This window comes from Mauremys reevesii, linkage group 3 (genome assembly GCF_016161935.1).
Source record: "Mauremys reevesii isolate NIE-2019 linkage group 3, ASM1616193v1, whole genome shotgun sequence".
In the NCBI taxonomy this organism is placed as follows: Eukaryota; Metazoa; Chordata; order Testudines; family Geoemydidae; genus Mauremys; species Mauremys reevesii.
The window spans coordinates 205,457,835-205,478,791 of NC_052625.1; the positions used below are offsets into that span (position 1 = coordinate 205,457,835).

Genomic DNA, 20,957 nt, shown 5'->3' on the forward strand with positions numbered 1-20,957 from the left:
CCAGAAGCTGGGAATGGGTGACAGGGGATGGATCACTGGACGATTCCCTGTTCTGTTCATTCCCTCTGGGGCACCTGGCATTGGCCACTGTTAGAAGACAAGTATCAGAGGGGTAGCCGTGTTAGTCTGGATCTGTAAAAGCAACAAAGAATCCTGTGGCACCTTATAGACTAACAGACGTTTTGCAGCATGAGCTTTCGTGGGTGAATACCCACTTCTTCGGATGCAAGTCTTGGAGAAGTCTTGCATCCGAAGAAGTGGGTATTCACCCACGAAAGCTCATGCTGCAAAACGTCTGTTAGTCTATAAGGTGTTAGAAGACAGGATACTGGGCTAGATGGACCTTTGGTCTGACCCAGTAGGGCCATTCTTATGTTATAGTTCCTCTGAGTTTGTGTAAGGGTGAGACACAGTGTTGGCATTGGGCTCCTGCTGTGGCCAGGGCTGACCTTATGGGTGGGCAACATAGGTGACTGTCCAGGGCATCATGGTCAAGAGGCTGCAGAAGGACTGTGCCCACCGAGGAGGCAATAAAGGGGGTTGTAGGGCGGAAGCTAGATGCTCACACGCATTCCCTCTCTGCCCTCCTGCCGGCAGCGATACCTGCAGCGCCACCGCCACTCCACCAGCTGCCAGTCTGCCTGCTGTGCAGCTGCTTGCGGAGCAGTACTTAAAGGGTGCCAAAGAAAGTTCACCTGGGCACCATCTTTCCTAAGGCCGGCCCTGGCTATGGCATTATGTGTGAGAGAGGACAGGTTACTTCCACTACTTGGGAATGACTCTGTCGTGCGTGTAGAGCAGCGGTTCCTAAACTGTGGGTGAGGACCCCCTTAAAATGGGGTTTCCAGGGCTCGCTTTAGACTTGCAGGGGCCCAGGGCCGAAGCCCGAGCCCCACCACCCAAGGCTGAAGTCAAAGCCCAAGCCTTGCTGTCCAGGGCCGAAGCCTGAGCTCCACGGCTTGGGCTTTGGCCCCCTCCTGCCTGGTTTGGCAGGGCTTGGGCTTTGTCTTTGGACCCCCACCTGGGGCAGTGGGGCCTGGGTGGGCTCAGGCTTCGGTCCCCCGTCCTGAGGTCATGTCGTAATTTTTGTTTTCAGAAGGGAGTTGTGGTGCAATGAAGTTTGAGTATTGCTGATGTAGAGTGTCTATCACTTGTGCCCCGTAAGGTGTTGCAGGTTTCTTCCAGACAAAGGACAAGCCGATGCCTCCAGCCAGGTGTCATCAGAGTCGATTGCCAATCGTATGTCACATGTCCATTCATTTGTATTGGAGGGTGCAGGAACAGTTAAATTTGCATTCTAGCAAACACCAGCAGGGAAGCAACCAGCATGGAACTTAACTTCACCACCAGACTCCATGTCTTCTTCCTCACAGCTTGAATGAACTTTACTTTGGGAGGTGTGTTCATCCCACACCAGCCCTGAAGGGGCCAATTAACCTTTATAGTTGCATCTGAAGGGAGGCCAAAGGATTTATACGCACTAGTTGCAGATAATGCCCAGCTAGGCTAAGGAATATAAAGAGAGGACCTTTGTAATAGCAGAGGGCTACAGAGAGAGAGTCTACAGCCACTCTTTGGGCACAGAGGTGGGATGGGGAAAACTTTGGAGGAGAATGAGCCTTGGGGTCCTCGCCCTGGAAGAATTGTCAATCCCAGAGGAGTTCTGGGGAAAGAAACCCTGGGAAGGCAGGATAGGAAGAATCCCAGGAAAACAGCAACAAGTACACCTTGGTGGCTGGTTACAGATCCCTGGGTTGGAACCCTGTGTAAAGAGAGGGCCTGGATTCCCGTACCAGCACTGGCAAATAGCAAAGGACTGTTGGAGGTGCTGTCCGGAGAGTGGTCCAACAAGACTTTGATACCCTGGAAGGGAGGACTATATAATGACCTAGCTGGAGGAGTGAGTTGCAAAGAGAGAGCACTGTAGCGATGGAGTGACCATTGGCAGGGTGCGCCATATGGGAAGGAAGCTGCTTTGCAACAACTGGCCAGGAGGAGGCACTCATGTGGTGAGTGGAGCCCGTCATGGGATAACCTTCAGAAGAATCCATTTCAAAAGTTCACTGGACTATAAAAGACAGGACAAGGAACCCCAAGTTATCTTTCACCTACGAAAACAAAGGAACCAAGTACTTTGGACTTTGTGGGAGATCATGACTAAAGGGGTGGTCAGCCATCTTGCTGGAAGAAAGTAGTAAGAATCTGACTTTGAACCAAGACTGTAGTTTTCTTCAGTCTTAGCACTAGAAAACATATTTTTACTTGTTTGTTTGTAACCCTTTATAACTTTATTCCTACTTGTTTATTACAATCCTATCTCCTTTTGTTAATAAATCTGTTTTACTTTTAATCTAAACCAAACTGTGCCGTGTTTGAATCAAAGTGATTGTTCACTCCAGTTAAAGTGATAAGTTGTGCATTTTGGCTCTGTAGAGGAGCAAACAAACCCGATTCCTCCAGTGCTACCCTACGGTCCTTGGGAGTGTGCACCTCTGCGGTCTTCAGCCGCAGCAGTGTCATCCGCAGTGCATGTTTGGCCCGCCTTTCTCTCCTCTGAGGCAACAGGACTACCCTAGAAAAGGGGATAGCCCTCACAAAGGCTTGGGGGTCAGCCAGTCCAGCCACCCTCCCCCAGAGTCCTCCAAGCAACCATTTTCACTTGGTCCAGAGCACTGTTCCAGCTGTTGCTCCTCGGTCCTCATCTCCCCCTTCGGGGACAGGCTGGCCTGCTTTCACAGGCTTGGGGATCGATCACCACCAACAGCTGGGTCCTAAACATCAGCAGATTGGATTATGCCATCCAATTCCTCTCCACTCCTCCTCCTCCCCATCCTCCCTCGCCATCCCTCTTCAGGAACCCCTCTCATGAGATACTGTTCCTTGAGCAGGTCTGCTCTCTGCTGGCTTTGGGAGGGGTGGAGGAGTTTCTTCTGGAACAGCAGGGTCTCAGCTTCTACTCCTGATACTTTCTGGTACCCAAATCCAAGGAAGGCATCCAACCCATCCTCAACTTTCTTGGCCTCAACAAATATATCATGTATATGAAGTTCCAAATGGTGACTGTCAGCTATTCTCCCTGCGTTGTCTCAGAATGACTGGTTTGCTGCTCTGGACCTTCAGGACGCCTACTTTCATATGTGATTTTTGCCAAGCCACAGAAAGTTCCTTCAGTTCATCATGGCGGAACGCCACTTGCAGTGCACAGTGCTTCCATTCGGCCTCTTTTCTGCCCCCGTTTCCTCCCCCCCTCCCAGTTTTTAACAAATGTGTGGTCATTGTTATGGCATATCTCACAAATAAGGGAATTCACATTTTCCCATATCTGGATGACTGGTTACTGAAAGGCAGATCGAGAGAGGAAGTTCTTGCTCACATCAGCACCACAGAGTGCTTGCTCAACTGTCTGGGTCTCATTCTAAACACCGAGAAATCAACCTTGGCTCTTGCTCAAAAATCAAGTTCATTGGGGCCATATTAGATTCCATGATGTCCAAAGGATTTCTGGTGACCAACCATTTCCAGACAGTTCTCCACCTTTGCCTTTATCTACTGTGTCAGCCTTCCATGACAGTTTGGACATATCTGAGGCTCTTCAGCCACATGTCTGCTTGCGTGCAGGTGGTCCAGTTTGCAACATTGTGCCTTATTCCCTTCAAATGTGGCTCAGGATGGTTTACTATCCTACTCTTCGCTCTCTAGACAGACTTGTTCATTTTCCTCCACTGGTCCTGGACTTCTGGCAGTGGTGGATGTGTCCAGAGGCGTTCCCTTTATCCAGACCTCACCAACCAAGTTGATTGTTACCAACGCCTCCTTGATATGTTGGAGGGCACACTGATCAGAGCAGGAGGCCTCACTCCATATAAATGTGCTGGAACTTCAGGCCATCTCTAATGCACGTCACGCTTTTTGGGACAGTATCAGAGTCTCAGTAGTTCACGTACCTACTGACAATATTACCATAATGTAGTATGTGTACAAACAAGGGGGAACACGCTCCAGGTTGCTCTGCCTAGAGGCGATCAAGCTGTGGCAGTTCTGCATCAAGGAGAACATTACTCCAATAGCCATTCGCTTACTCAGGGTTCAGAATCATCCTGCAGACCATCTCAGCCGATATTTTCCTGAGTTGCAAGTGGTCTCTAAAGACAAGTGTCCCCCAGGTCATCTTCATAGTTTGGGACATCCCAATGATCAACCTGTTTTCTTCAAGGGACAACAGAAAATTTTGTCTGTTTGGCTCTCGAGGTGGCATCAGTCCAGGCTCCCTGTCCAGAGCTTTCCACCTCAGCTGGCAGTCAGCTCTCTTCTGTGTCTTTCCACTGATCCCAGTCATCCTTCAGGTTATCCTCAGGCTCAGGGCGAATCGGGCCAGTTTCATTCTCTTTGCCCTGGCCAAGACAGTGCTGGTTCTCCGACCTTCTTGTACTGTCTGTTCAGCCTCCCATACTGCTTCCTCCCCATCCCAACTCCCTCAGAACCAAGGCCTCATCTCGTGTCCTGTACTCAGCTTCCAGCATCTCACGTAGTGGCTGCGGCATGGCTGAATGAGGAAGAGCAGTATTTGTCCAATAAGTCCTCCTTAACAGTAGAAAGCCCTCCACCAGGATGGCCTGTTGAGTGAAATGGAAGTCATTTTTTGTGTGATCATTAGTTGTGGAATCCAATCAATGTTGGCCTCTATCCAGGACATTTTGGACTAACTGCTGCACCTTCAGTCATTGGGGCTTGCATTTAGTTCACTGAAACTGCATCTGGCTGTGATATCAGCATTTAAGCTCCTCCCTCCCCCGTTCAGGGAAAATCAGTCTTCTCCAATATCATAGTAGCAAGATTCAAGTCTACATCCTCTGGTCAGTTCCTCTGTGGGACCTTAACTCAGTCCTAGCGGCCTAATGGGACCTACAGTTGAGCCCCTTGCATCTTGTCCCTTTCCGCTTTTGTGTCAGAAAACTGCATTCCTGGTAGCGATAACATCCACAAGGAGAGTGTGAGAGTTGCAGGCTCTTATGGCAGAGCCTCCTTATACACAATTCTCCAAAGACAAAGTTGACCTTATGACCTCATCCAAAATTTTTGTCTAAAGTTGGTTGTCAGTGTTCTTTCTTAAGTCACATTCCTCTCCAGGGGAGCAGTGTCTCCCTACCTTAGATGTCAAGTGATGTCTGGCCTCTTATCTGGACAGGACTAAACCATTTTGAGCTTCGCCTTATTTGTCATATGCAGATCGCATGAAGGTTCAAGCAGTCTCTTCATAGACAGTATCCAAATGGATATCATCTTGCATCTAAAGTGCATATGAAATAGCTTTGGCTACACACTTTCCGTTGGTACGAGCTTATTCTACGAGGGCACAAGAAACGTCCATAGCGTTCCTCAGTGACATTTCCATATTGGGCATTTGCAAAGCTACTATGTGGCCGTTGATACGTGTTCACAAACCATTATGCCATAACCACATCTTCCAGAGCAGATGCTGGCTTTGGGAGAGTGGTTCTGCAGTCCTTGTTTAGGTAGAGTCCAAGCCCCACCTCTTGGGGAGAGTACTGCTTGTGAATCACCTAAGTGGAATATACTTCTGCATTTACTCAACAGTTACTTACTGGAACTGTGGTTCTTCGAGATGTGATGCTGACGAGGGAGGAGGCTAATTGCTGATATCACACGTGTATTCCCGTCTGCATAGGAGTCTCGTTTCTGGGCGTTTGGTACAAAGGAACTGAGGGAGGATCAAGGTAGCTGGGGAGGGGCTACGATCACTGCCCCTCTAAGTGGAATACATGTTGTGCACTTGTTGCTTCTTAGGCCCAGCTGTACATCCCATGAGAGAGAGCTGTGTTAAGATGCTGCCTGTGATATCTGTAAGCGGCACAAGTGGGTGCCAGAGAGATTTTTCTGTCTGCAGCAGGGTGGTGGGGAGGGGGGATGTGTAGAGAGTGGGGAGAAGTATGGGAGGCCAGAGATCGGGATGATGGGGGTGACAGACACCCCCCTTTCCCTGCACTCAGAGCTGCTTTTTTACGCACATACTCTCTCTCCCTTCCTTCCTTCCTTCCTGCCAGAGTCAATATCTGCTGAAGATGAGTTGATAAACCCAGGCTTCGTTATAAGCAATCCCTGCCTCCCCAGCACCCCCAAAATCATAGATTTTCAGGCCAGAAGGGACCATTGTGATCATCTAGTCTGACCTCCTGTATAGCACAGGTCATAGAGCTGCCCACAATAAGTCCAGGGCTGGAGAATCCACCACGACCTTGGTAAATTGTTCTAATGGTTAATTACTTTCACTGTTAAAAATCTATGCCTTATTTCTAGTCTGAATGTGTCTACCACCAATTTCCCACCACAACTACCCCATCCTTTTGGCTTCTTGCTGCGTCCCCCACTGTCCAGGTCTCTGCTTCCACACCCCCACCCCAGTCTCTCCCTCCACGCTCCCTCCCCATAGGTACCTGCTTTCCCTCCAACTTGTCCACTCTTCACCATGGCAGACCTCGCCCTCTTCCCCCATACGTCCCCGCCTCTCGGGCTCCTCACCCAGGGCAGAGGGAGGTGGAGGGTCCAGGCCGACTCCACACAGCTCTTACCCCGAGCTGGCTCTGGCCGAGAGACGGGGTCTTGGAGCTGCAGCCCGGCCACGGTAAGAGCTGTGGGGTGCCGCGCAGAACCTTCACTTGCCTGCAGTGCGGGATGGCCCAAGCAGCCCCTGGCCCGTGTCCCTGCCCCCCCCAGACTTCCCACCCAAGCCAGGGGGAGGTTCCACGCAGCTCCCCACAGCTGCCTGCACAGTTTTACCCTGGCTGGGCTGCAGCCACCACTCCCAGGAGGAAACGTAGGGTAGGGATGGTTGGTGATTCCCTTCTAAGGAGGAACGAAAGCAACCTTCTGCCAGCCTGACATGGCATCCCAGGAGGTGTGCTGCCTGCCAGGAGCCCATATGGGTGGGAGGGATAGCTCAGTGGTCTGAGCATTAGCCTACTAAACCCAGGATTGTTAGTTCAATCCTTGAGGGGGCCATTTAGGGATCTGGGGCAAAAAACTGTGTGGGGATTGGTCCTGCTTTGAGCAGAGGGTTGGACTAGATGATCTCCTGAGGTCCCTTCTAACCCTGGTATTCTATGATTCTATGATATCCAAGATGTTACAGAGGGTTTGTTGAGGATCATCCGGCCCTCTGACTACTACCCCATGCTGCTCATCCATGTGGGCACTAATGATACTGCGAGGTCTGACCCTGAGCAGATCAGACATGACTACAGGGGTCTGGGAGTAAGGGGGAAGGAGTTGGGAGCGCAGGTGGTGTTCTCTTCAATCCTTCCGGTCAAGGCTAGGGGCCCAGGCAGAGACAGACGCATCCTGAAGGTGAATGCCTGGCTGCGAGGATGGTGTCGCCACGAGAGCTTCAGCTTCCTTGACCATGGGATGGTGTTCTGGGAAGAAAGACTGCTGAGCAGAGATGATATAGTTGGCATCGCAGAGACTTGGTGGGATAATACACATGACTGGAATATTGGTATAGAAAGGTGCAGCCTGCTCAGGAAGGACCGGCAGGGAAAAAATGGGAAGAGATGTTGCCTTATATGTCAAAGATATATACAGTTGGACTGAGGTTGAGATGGAAATAGGAGACAGACTTGTTGAAAGTCTCAGGGTAAGGCTTAAAGGGGTTAAAAAAACAAAAACAAAAAAAAAACCAAGGGTGATGTCATAGTAGGGCTCTATACACACCACCTAACCAGGAAGAAGTGGTGGATTAGGCATTTTTTAATCAACTAACAAAATCATCCAAAGCACAGGACATGGTGGTAATGGGGGACTTTAGCTACCCAGACATCTGTTGGGAAAATAACACAGCAGGGCACAGATTATCCAATAAGTTCTTGGAATGTATTGGAGACAATTTTTTATTTCAGAAGGTGGAGAAAGCTACTAGGGGAGAGGCTGTTCTAGATTTGATTTTGACAAATAGGGAGGAACTGGTTGAGAATTCGAAAGCAGAAGGCAGAAGACCAATACAGATCAAAGCTAACTCTGTGACCTACACCCTCAAATTAACTGGCATCCCGCAGTTTCTGGAATACCAGTATAATATGCTACCAACACATGGTACTGCTAAATAAGCAGATGACTGCATGTTGCACCACCTGAAGTTTCCAATTGACCTTCAGGTATAGGCCCAGGTAGAGAATTACAGCAATCCAATATCCAGGCATGACTAACCAGGATGAGGTTCTGCACCTTACTGGAAAAATCACAACTTCCTTGTCCAACATAAATGGGGAAAATGAAGTCCTTTTGACCGGAGTGGCTATGTGGACATTTGGAAGGAACAAAGAGACCAGGTGCTACCCTACTCTTATCATAGTCCAGATCTCAGCATGACTCTTGGAAGGCTCAGAAATTGTACCATGCAGGTCTGATAAAAGCAGAACACTAATTGTGTATTGTTAGCCCTTCAGCTTGAACCTCTCACTCTGTGCTCTCTCAGCCTGGTGTATACACTGAACAAGAGAGGTGCGAGAATGGATTGCTGTGCTATACCACACAAGAATCCAAATCAGATGTATAATCACTTAATGCTGCCCTCCTGGGTCTCCCTGTGTGAAGAATGGAGCTATGCAAGTGCAAATTGTCTTAGGGCGTGTCCCCAGCATCCCTGGTCCCAGAGACTGCCCTCAGGTCCCGAAAGGAAAAGCAAGGACACTGGGCTAGATCTTGGCCCTGATGCATCCACTTTCCACCAGTTCACCATGAAGGCAGCTTAACTGGCTACCTAAGGATTACACTGACATGGAATCCTCAGGTGGTGAAAGGCCAATGTAATGAATATCACCACCTCCTCCCACTCCTCCTTCAGACGGGCGGTGTGGCCAGCGAAAGGGGGGGTATGGTGAGGAAGGTGCAATTCCTAGCTGATGCCAGTCTGCCAGACTAGCCTCTGGGGGCCATTATCCTCAGGTGCAACTTACACAAGCCCTGATGCTGACATCAGTAGTCACACTCTGTGCTAACTACTGCTTGATGTGCCTTTTTCTTTGCACAATCTTATCTTGTATTGTCTGTTTTTAACTGTATCAATAAAGAGAACAATAAAATGTTTTAGATAATAAATAAAAGCCACATGCACTCACATGCCGACTAAGTGCTAGGAATATGGGACTCTCTCCCTCTGGGGCCTTGGAGAGCAACTTTGAGAAGATGAGATATTAAATGTGGGGAGTTGGAGGGAGAAGCCCAACAGCACTTCCTCGCCCCTAAAGGAAAGTGATAGTATGCAGCAGTGGTGTTCTCAGATCTGCTCTCTGGGGCGCATGCCACTCAGGAGCATGCTGCCAGGCCTCCAGACTGCTAGCATTTAAGGGTAAGCTCGTCAGGAGAGGGAAAGAGAGAGGGAGGGCAAAACAAACGGAAATAAAAAGAAAATAATCCTTCCAGGAAACAGTTTAAAACTGGGGCAAGCTGTTTTCCACTCACTGTTTGGAATACAGTCAGCATGCTAGATGCCCCAGTCAGCTCCAGGGGCAGTTTTTTTAATTCCTTTAGGAAATGCACTTGGATATTTTTAGAGGTATTTACAGAGTGTTTCCACTGTTGCGCTGAAATACCTGTCTGCTGCTGCCTGGATCAGCAGCAGTATGAGGGGAAAACTCATTTTCACTCCCGTGGTGATAGTTTTTTAAACGGAGTGGTATAGTTTTTGAAAGTAGCTTTAAAGGACACTGTCAATTCTGACAGGGCCCAACATGTAGATGGTGGAAAAACCAGGCTTTTACAAGAGCAAACACCAGTCTCAGTGTTGACATGGAATTTTAAAAACCTCTTTTTAAATGAATAAACAAACATTCCTCCTTTCCCTGCAGCCTCCCCCCTAACAGGTGTTTGCAGCCCAAACGTTTCAGCACCGAGAACAAAACCAAAATTGAGTTTGCTGGTTACGTTGTCCTGGCTGAGAAAAATGCACCAAATAAATGGCATCAAGCCAAGAAGTGAACTGGATTTTTTAGAACCCTTTCATTTGTAACAGTCTATGAATAACATAGGCCCATCGGATACATACATGCCAGCAATGTACAAGAACAAACTGGTGCTCCCTCGAGTCCAGGATCTTGTTGACAGTAGCTGGTACCAGATCTTCAGTAGAAGATGCAGAAAAACCTGCTGTTGACAATTATGGTATAATTTGCTCACGGAGGAAGTTTCTTACAGACCCCCGTCAATCAGGAGTTTGCTTGTGCCCTGAAGCAGGAAGGTTTATAGCCTGTCCAATGTAACTATGGGTGTCTGCATTATCAATATAAATGTCATTTTTTTAAAAAAATCTCATTCATTTTTTGGCCTCAATTATATATTGTGGCAGTGAATTCCACAGATTATTTGTGCATAGTAGAAAATACTTTATTTACTAGTTTTAAATTTGTTGCATTGCTGTTTCCTGAACAAAACAGTCCCAATCTCCTCCTCTAGTCTAGTCATTATTTTGTATACCTCTGTCATATCCCCACTTATTTGTGTGTCCTCTGAACTAAACATTCCCGATCTTTTCAATTGTTCCTCATACCGAAGTCTCTCCAGGCCTCTAATTTTTTTGTCTGTCTGTCTCTGAACCCCTTTTATATCTGATATATGCTTTTTGAGACAGACTTACTTTCTATCCCATGCCTAATTTCCATCCTACATTGTACCTGCCACAGTTCATGCTACTCTTGGTTGGCTTCTTTAGGGCTAGATTTCCATTTTTTAGGCTAGCTTTTTGGCTTGAATGACTTTGTGAACTTTAGCATTTAACCCAACTTTCATGTCTTGCCCTCCTGCTTCCTCTTCTGGTTAGGGTATGCATGCCTTCTAGGGCGTGGTTATAGTTGGTTTAATAGCCTCCATGCTGACGCAAAGGATTTTCATTTGCTTCACTTTCAATTTTAGAATCTTTGACTACCTTCCTCATTTTAAAAAATTCCACTGTACAAGTTTTTTGTAAGATTCCTCCCGAGGAAGCTGAGATTGTACTGTAGTCACTAGAGCTTAAATTCAGCGAGAGCTGACCGGAGAGGAGCTGTAGTAAATATTTTGAAACCTGCGGGAGCCCCGGCATTCCCCGCAGGGCTGAAGCCCTGAGCTCCTGTGTGCCCCACAGGGCTGGAGCCCTGAGCCCCGGGAAATATTCGGGGAGAATTTCAGCCCTGGTAGTCACTCTTATTCAGTGGCTCTATTATAGTTATATATAGTTATTGTTACCGTTATTTCTCATGTTCTCTAGAACTCTCTGTTCCAAGAAATGGTCATTTAAGATCCTGAGAAACTGTTCCACTTAAATCTTTTCCTGTTGTGTTATTTGAACAGTTTATATGCAGATGAAGGGTAGAAAACGTGTCTCCTTAAAATGGACAGTGCACTGGAAGCAGGGGATGTATTTCTGAAGCTCTTTAAAATTCTTGGCTGAAAAGTGCTATCAGGGCCAAAGTACGACTTCTTGTAAAGGAAACTGTTCTGTAGGGTGGTTATTACAAGCTTGGTTTGAATTTTTTATCAGTCATGTCCTTCTCCCCACTCTCACTAGGCCCTGAAGCAGCAGCAACAGAAGCAGCAGCAATGCAGAGCAGGCATGCCTGTGTCTTCTAACCAGCATCTTCTACTGAAGACTGTGAAGGCAGCCAGTGACTCCACACCTGCTAAACCTGGTACGAGGCAGCAAGATTCCCAGGCTCTCTTTTACTATCATGTCTCCCTAACTTGCCTTTCCTAGGGAAGAGGGAGGGAGAGGAAGCCCCTGTTTTCCAGAGCATTCTTTGTATTTCTAAACTGTTCCAGCTTCTGTCCTCTTGGCTTTGTCTATACTAGGAAAAGGCATTGTGTTAGGAAAAACTACTAGATTTTAAGGCCAGAAGGAACCATTATGATCATTTGACTGATGCCTTGCACAGTACAGCCATCACCTAATAATTCCTGTATCAGGCCCGTACATTCTGGTTGAGCTAGAGTAGAAAACAATCCAGTTTTGCTTTAAAGACTTCAAGTAATGAAGAATATACTACAACCCTTGGTAAAATGTTCCAATGGTTAATCACCCTCACTGTTAAAAATGTGCACCTTATTTCTAAACTGAATTTGTCTAGATTCAGCTTTCATCCATTGAATCTTACTATGCTATTGTCTTGTAGACGAAAGAGCCCTCTGCTATTAGAAAACTTCTCCCCATGTAGGCATGTATAGACTATGATCAAGTCACCTTGTAATCTTCTGCTAGATCTGCTAAACAGATGTAGCTTCTTAAGTCTCTCACTATAAAGCATGTTTTCCAGAACTTGAATCAATCATTTAGCTGTTTGCTGAACCCTTCACAATTTCACTACACTTTCTGAAGTGTGGACACTAGAACTGGACACAGTATTCAGTGATATCTCACTAATAAGGAGGTAATACCACATCCTTACTGCTTCTCAGTATCTCCCCTTATGCAACAAGAATCACATTAGCTGTCTTAGCCACAGCGTCACGCTGGGAGTTCATGTGCATTTGGTTATCCACTGTGACCCCTAAGTCCTTTAGAGTCACCGCTTTCCAGTGTACTGGCTTTCCATCCTGTAACTAGGGCCTATATATTTTGTTCTGAGATGTGTGTCATTGCATTTGGCTGTATGAAAATACACATCGTTCAAACAAATTCAGCTTACCAAGTGATCCAGATCACTCTTTTTATTTACCACTCCACCAACTGTTGGGTCACATTATCTGGTTACACCTTCCTTTGATGCTGTTGAAAGGGTTGCTGGAATGGGGCTTCTGAGGATTGTGTGACCCACAGAAGCTGTGTCCTTCTCATACCAAAGCTGTCTCCACCCCTCCTACCTTTTTTATTTAAAAAAACCATTTTGGTTCCAAAATGTGCCATCCCCCACAAGATATTCCTGACATGGATTGTGCCCTTAGTGCAGAGAAAGACAAACTTGTGCTTAACATCATGCTAATTAAAACATATTTCTAGTGGGGGAACAGATCCATGGAGATCTGTTCATAGCCTAAAGCTGTGTGATATCTTTAGCAATTATCTGGGAAAAGACATACAATCACTGCAGGTAATGTTTGCAGGGGTAACGTAGTGCCTGCAATTATTACCTCCCTCCTCCAGGAATAGGGCTGTTACTGTCCCTCCGATCTCACTTTAGTTTCCCTGAGCTACATGACAAAGTTTTTGTGGCATAGCTATGTCAGCTGCAAGTGTGAGCAAATCACACCCCCAAGCCAACATAGCTACGCCGGCAGAAACCTTGGTGTAAATGTAACGAAGCCGACAGAAAGTGCGCCTGTTGGCGTAGATCTCACCATTCAAGGAGTTGATGTACCCATGCCAGCAGAACGCTTTCAGTTGATTTATGCTGTGTCTCCATTAGAGGACTCTGCTGCCATTGCTATTCCCGTGTAGCTATGCCATTTATAACAGTGGTGGGCAGCCCACCGGCCGCACACGGCCTGTGATGGTAATCCGCTGGCGGGCCGCGAGACAGTTCGTTTACAACGATTGCCTGCAGGCACAGCCGCCCACAGCTCCCAGTGGCTGCGGTTATGCTGTCAGTATGCAAGGGAGGAGCACACATGATATAAAGCTGTTGATGGGCGGGAGGAAGCCCAATATTGCACACCTTTGAATGGGGTTCCAAATGCTTGATTTCCAAGCATAACATTAATGACTATATTATTTATTAATGATTGATTAATGTTTGTACAGTGCTTTGAAGTCAAAGTGCTAAGCATTATTATTCATTATTTACCATCATTATTTATTAATGTCATACAGAGGGTGTAACATTTTTTATCAGCCTTGGGTGAATAAATAATCCTACCAACAATGGAAAATGGTCCTTCATAAAGGCGCAAGGGCTTAACATTCCCCTTTAGGGATTAATCTCCTTTCTTGTTTGTTTTAGCTAAGAGCAAAAATAAAAAATATATTTTAATTTTGACAAAGTTACTTTTGTGAGACCAGCTTCACTATAACTTTATCTTGCGGCCCATCACAAGTTATCAATACATGTCACGTTCAAGACACATGGTTATGACCATTCCTGTGAGTACAGTGCAACTCCTCATACACACACACAAATACCAGGACATGTTACACTGCAGCAACTCCATTGTGTTAGCACCAAACCTGGAGCTGTCATTACAGTGTCTGTCTAGTAGCTTCACATACACAAAAAGGGGAGAGAAAAAAATTAGGTCAATGCAACATCAGATGCTTTTGCTCCCAAATCAAAAGCTAAATCCAGTCCTTGCAAAAGTGACTTATCTGGTGCAGCCTGCTAGCCAGTGTAATAGGGTGAACCATTAACTACAGAAGGAAGATCAGAGTGGGCACTTGTGGACTCTGAATAACTTTCTGCTCTCAGATCTGCCTGTGATCTGACTCCATGGGAGTTCCATGCCGAACGTTGGAGTTCGGCTTGGCCATGTAGAATTAAGGAGAATTTTGATGTTTGGCTCTTTTTGACTTGTTTCTGCTTAACTGTGCATGTTTGTTTGTTCCCTCTTTTCAATTGACCCCAAGAGAATCAAACCCAAAACCAGCTGAGGCTGTCTTGGCTAGCTGTTTAATTGCTGCTGGAATGTCCTGTGTAACATCTGTTCAGATTAATGCTAGGCTGCATATATCCAGCTGCAAGGAACAAGCATATCTGCCAGATGTACTTTGTGTGTTGTTTAATAATGAAGTTATTGACAAGCTTGGCATTCAAGGGGTCCCAAGCAAGCTTTGACGTTAAGACCCTGTTGAGAGGAATAAGGGAAGGGAAGTCAACCACTTCTTCGTTGTTTCTGAAGCACTTCTTGCATGTACTGCTCCATGCATACAAGGGACTATAGGGGAGGCTTGCAGGAGGAAATGCCAGGGGAAGAGGGTGCCTCTGGCCACTCCTAGATAGATGAGGGAAGGCCTGAGAAGGGAGCTACAACTAGTTTGCATGGAAAATCTTGTGTATTTTATGTTTAAGTGTAGGAAAGAGTGGTGTGGGTGCATAAAACCTTCCACACAAGCTGGTGGGAGCCCAGTGCCATTTCAAACTTTTCACAAAGTTTTCCTTGCTAGCCAGTTTAAATCTGAATGGCTCTCTGGCTCTTTGGCTTGAGCTTTCTTCTCAGAGCTCCCCTCTACCCTGGTCTTAAGGCCCCACCCTGGCCCTTTTCGTGTCCTCAGGGATGGAGTGCATCTTACACCAGCTTCTGGCAGCAGGCTGGGAGATGGGAGGGCCTGGCCTTGCCACATAATTCTGTGGTGTTGTAGCATAATTTTGGTCTAATATGCGAAGTGGTCCACACCCATATTACGTAACACTTTCAATCTTCAAAGCATTGCATAGCCTGCAGAATTCCTCTCCGTGCTTTCGGTTTACACCCTCCTCATAATTGCAGACAATTACCATGTCCCCTTTGGTCATTTCTTAGCCAATCAGATATACTGAGCCATTTCCCTGCAGCAGCTCCCTTTATCATTTTTGTTATTCTTCTCTGAATTCCCTTCATTTTGGCTGCTACATTATGATCGGGAGGTCCCCTGAATCCAGCTCCTGACCTCTGACTCACCAGCCCTGTGCAGGGTGTGAGTGAAAAAAAGAGGCAAAAAACATCCAGTAAAGTTGTGACTGAGGCCAATTCACTTGAGACCTAGGAGTAGCTCTCTCCCTCTCCCTTTGGTCTTACTAGACTCTCAGTATTTCTGGGTCAGAGCCTTGGATGTTTTATAAAACCTCCAGTACAATGGGGTATGATCCTGATGGGAGTATTTGGGGGTTACTGTGACTAAGTGATTAATAACAATGTTCAGTCACTTTGTGACTTAACCGTGTGTACTCCTGAGTTCCTCTTCTATTGCCGAGGGACGGGAGCACCTTTGGCTATGTGGAGTGCAGGCCTGTTACTGCATATTCATTTAAGGCAGTGGGAAAACACCTGCTAATGTTCTTAATTCAGCTTATTGAGGAAGAGAAGGGGAAAAGAAAATGCACTTCGGGAGCGGGAATCTTTTTCTGTGACCAGAAAGAAATGTTACTGCTGTAGAAAGAGGAATGTTGAAAAACGGAGAGCAGTACAAATGATCGGGGAGTGGGAGGGATTGATTTATGAGGAGATTTTAAGAGTGAAATCTGACTAACTTGGCTAAGCAATGACTTTAGGGGGAAGGACATGATGATAATCTGAAGTACATGAAGGGTGTTACCACTAAGGAGGGAAAAGAATGATTGGGGGTGGCCTAAGGGAGCCCATGGGGAGTAATGGGTTGAAATGAAGAAAGGGAAAATATAGGCTGAGTATCGTGAAATGTTGCCTAGCAATGAGCTCCATCAGATAGTAGAGCAGCCTCGGAAAAGAAGTTTTCATAGTCCCATCACTGGACTGGAAAATGCGTGAAGAATAAACTGTCTGCATTGATGGGGGATAGATTTAGATGATCTGGGAGACTGTTTTCCATCTCTATCTTCTGTGATGATTTGATAGCTCCTGATAAGATAAGAAGGCTCTGCTGCTTATAGAAGGCTGGAAAATCAGTGCAAGGAGAGGAGAAGAATGTAAGGGCTTCTCTATTGTTACACAGCACTGCAGCAGCGCAACTGTAGTGCTTAGTGAAGACGCTACCTGTGCAGATGGCAGAGCTTCTCCCATCAGCGTAGGTATCTGTCCCGTCAACACAGCACTGTCTACACCAGGACTTAGGTTGGTATATTTGTGTTGCTCAGGGGTGTGGATTTTCCACATCCCTAAGTGACATAGTTATACCGACTTAAATGTGTAGTGTAGACCAGGGCTCAGTGTCCATCCTGTAGAACTTCTTCTCCTGGCACTGCTGTGAATTAGGGTACCCATATTAAATCCATGCAAACAGATGTTTTGTGTAACACTTCGTTGTTTGTAGATCCCCAATGTTAAAATGTTTCAGTTTCCTGTACAGCTTGGGAAGGAAGGCAGTCAGATGGACAGTCAAGCAGCCCTCAGAACTCCACCTCCAGCTCCTCTCCCTCTGTTAAGGCTGATAACTCCCTGCCAGGCTTGGGGAAGAAACCATTCCAGAGAGCTGACAGACTCCATGCAAGTAAGATATTTATTTTTCTGCACAAAGTGGGTTTTGTTGTTCTGATGGCAGAGTAAAAAGCAGAGCATAAAATTAAGTAAAAGTTGCAGCTAGTTCCAGGGTTGGAGCAGTTTCTGGCCAGTCCTGGAAGCCACTCCTGCTCTTCAGCATGAATTAGGGAAAATAAAACCACCACCCAACTCAGAAACTCTGTACACACAAACGTCCATGCCCAGCTCTTCTCATCGGGAAGCTTTGCTGGCTCTTGTGTTCACAATCCTCTGTGCAACAGAGGCAGAAAAGGACTTGAATTTAGCAGCCTTTTCCTTCTAGCACTTAAGATGTTTCCGTTACCTTAAAAAAGAAACAAAAATAAACCTCATCCTTTCAAGCCCCAGAGTGTTACTTGGTTTCCTGCCAGGTTTTTTAAGTTACGTGTTTCTCAATTCCCCTTTGTTGCTTGTGGTTTGTTTTACAGATGCTTGGAGTTTAAATGAAATCTCACTATTGTCTCTGTAGGCCAGGGGAGTAGGGGGAAACCATGTGCTCAGCCCCATCACCTCTCACTTCACATGGGCCAAAAAGTCCATCCATTGGTAACAGTTTTTGTTGGATTTGATCTGAATTAGTGGCCTTGAGGTGAAAGGTTCCATCCATATCCCATTCGGGGTCCTCTGTGATTTCTCCATGTCCCCTTAAGATCTTGCATTGTGGCGACCCACGCTTTGTCTGTAATGTCAAGAGCCCATCAGTAGAGCCCTGCAAATCTGTGAATATCTGCTTTATATCCACGGACCATATAGGTGGATACAAATTTTGTGTTCGCCAGGGCTCTACCCATCAGTGCTGCTTTGTCAGTCACTCGAACATTACTCCCCCGCCACACAGGAGGGTGCAGCCCTGCTCCCAGTGCACAGGTGTGCAGTCATGCAAATCACCATCACAGTTGGCCCTATTTGACCCCTTTCTTTGCCTCAGCGTGGATGCCCACGACAGACATGGATGCCATGGAGACTGAAGCACTCCAGGTCAGGGCTGAGATATGTTGGTGGGCCCATGTGAGGGAAGACTGCTGTTGCTGTACCTGTTCTGGGCATAAGTACCCAGCATACACAGAGCTACTGCACCATCCCAGCACTAAGATTCACTTAATTTAAAATCTGAGGCAAAAAGAATAAGGCAGAGCCCTGTTCATTTATTGTTTGTGGCCACACTCCTTGCCAGCACTTTGCCAGTGAGAGATGTGCAGCACAGCTAGCTGGAGAAAGCTGCTCTGGATTCCAGACCCAACTCCATCTGCAGGTCAGGAAAATAGTGCAAACCAAACAGATTGCAAAGTCTACACTGGAGTTTTCTAAATGGCCTCTGAGTGTGTGTGTCACCTTTCCCAAATGAAACAAGCTTCCATGGGAGTTGTGCTGTGGGGAGCAATTACCTTAAAATCATCATCCCCACGCTCTGGCAGAACATGGTATGACTGTCTTCATTAGACTTTTTATTAATGTTACATTTTTAATTGAAGTTCACAGAACATAATGGCATGTTGCCAACACTGTGTAACAGACAAGTCCAAGGGAAAGTGCACACACTGTACAGATGCTCTCTCCGGTCAGGCTGTTTCTGAAATTACAATGCTCATGTGAGACTTTCTGTAGCATGGGGATTGGTGCTAGAACTGCAGAACTAGCCGTTAAGACCTTTACCATGTGGGAAAAGGGAAGAAGAGAGAATATTTTTTCATTCTTACTGCTTTGTTTAGCATTGTGGTCTCAACACAAGCAGAGCTGGCTGCTGAAAACTGTGTACATGAGACTGTTTTTTTTTCTAAATCACTTCTGCTTTTGCTGAGTACAAAATACAAATGAACCAGCAAGAAATCCAAAGGAAGAAGCTGCCCCTGGCCACAGGATTAAAATAGAAGATTAAAGTACACTTGCTAAAAAAAAAAAAAATCCTCCTGAGAGAGACTCCTACCCCAGCACAGGGGAGGTTCTGCTATCTCGTTACCATGGGCAGCCTGGAACCTTGCAAAGTTAGGCAAACCCAGACAAAGCAGAATATTAGGGGTTAATATTTTTCTTGGGAGATGAGAGACCTTCATAGCCCCAAGAATCCCCACATTCTGTTTTTAATCATCCCATCACACTCTAACGCCCATGATTCCACGTAATGCTAATCCTTATGGCAGAAGGGTGGATGTTATCAGCTCTGCTCCTGACTTAGCCAGGGAGTTTCCAGGGTTTGAAAATGAGCCATCAAAACAGCATTATTAATAACTTCATGTAACCAGAGCTACGTGAAGAGCAGCTCAGAGGTAGGGGAGCCCTTATTCTTGCCTCAGGTGATGTGTTACACAGACCTCTGTGGTTCTTTACAGGGCAGCTGAAGAGGACGAAATGTGCTGAAATTGATGTGGAAACACCTGACTCCATCTTAGTGAACACAAATCTGCGGGCACTGATCAACAAGCACACGTTCTCTGTCTTACCCACAGACTGTCAGCAACGGCTGCTGCGGCTGCTCCCCGAGGTGGACAGGCAGGTACGCCACATATTCTGTATGGTCCAGGTAACAACATACAGAAACCAGGGATTGTTGGCTTCAAACACAGCAGTTGCCAATTCACTGAGATAAAGGCAATCAAAACTCAAGTTTCAGAACATGATGCTTGCTGGAAACTGGGATGGCATTTTTTCATCCACATACAACACTATTTGGAAAAATACATGGAGTGTTGCTTTCAAGGAAGCATTGGGTATTGATGGATACCAGAGGTGATGGGCGTATAGTTTTATCCAATATAGTGAATCCTACATTCCTAATAGTAGTGAGATCAGTGGATTCTGCAGTAGTGGAGTGGACATGCTAGGGGCAGGGAGTGTTGAATGCCAGCTTTTTTTACAATGCGGTCTTATCCCCCATAGCCTTTTAGCAGAGGTGACTTACTAGAGCGATTTAGCCCAGTCCCCTTGTGGTTTCTGGATGTCTCAATAGCTGTCATGTTAGCACTGTTATATGCTGGGTTTGGTGAAATGACACATGAGGCTGGATAGGGCTCTAACCTTGCATAGATGCACAATGCTTTATGTAGAAGGGAGAAGGTGTTAATGAATTATTTGTCAACACAGAGGAAGATGCTGTCCCTACTACACAGTCTTTGTTCTGAATTGGAACACAGAATGCACAATTTAGAGCTATAGAACATGTGGTGCAGATTTCATACATTTTGTGGATTGCCAATGAAAGAATTCTGTGTTTTAAGAAAGGATCTGAAAAAGTGAAGAGGATAATTCAATGCATAAGAAGAGGGAGGTAGGCCCATATATATGGAGTAGCAGGTTAAGAAATTATAAAGATGAGTGGGAGAAGGATACAAAGAAGGCATAAAGGAAGGTGGTTTAGCAGGTCCATAGGCAGTTGGAAGAGTAGGTGGAAATGAAGGCAGCGATATAAACATGGGCAAAGTTCCACAGAACCTTGATGGTGAAGATCAGTACTATTATTTAATATTTTTTATGATGGCAGCATGTAGAGGCCTGAACCCCATCTTGCTAGGTATGTTATAAACAAATAACAAAAAACTTGAATTGATGCACAGTGGAGTGACATCGTCTGAGAAGCAAACACATGATCATTAGCAGCAGCGTTCTGTAAAAATTGAAGGGGGCGCAGATAAGATGAAGAGTCCACAGAGGAAGAAGTTGGAATTAGTGAGCTGAGCTTTGACCCAGGAATGGAGAAAGGTTTTGTGGCAGAATGGAGAGGAAAGAAGGGATTTCAGAGCTGTAGAGCATGAGTTCTCAGCATTTTTCATACTGAGACCCCCATTCCCATTCCAGGAGCCTTCCTTCTATCTAGCCACGTGAGAAGGGCAGCGTGGTTTCAATACCCGGACAGCCCTAGA

The 20,957-nt window shown here is 46.2% G+C and overlaps 1 protein-coding gene across 12 annotated transcripts in view; it reads left to right on the top strand.

Annotated features, from left to right (window-relative positions):
• The window catches only part of ASXL2 (ASXL transcriptional regulator 2), a 228,384-nt gene that overhangs the window by 184,852 nt on the left and 22,575 nt on the right, over positions 1-20,957 (top strand). For 10 of the 12 annotated variants that reach the window (XM_039531275.1, XM_039531276.1, XM_039531278.1 and 7 more), the window contains 3 exons: positions 11,555-11,675; positions 16,922-17,074; positions 19,431-19,594. In XM_039531275.1, coding sequence (XP_039387209.1) covers positions 11,555-11,675; positions 16,922-17,074; positions 19,431-19,594 — 438 coding nt within the window. The remainder of the gene's footprint in view (positions 1-11,554; positions 11,676-16,921; positions 17,075-19,430; positions 19,595-20,957) is intronic. The other 2 variants (XM_039531277.1, XM_039531283.1) reach the window with 1 other exon arrangement.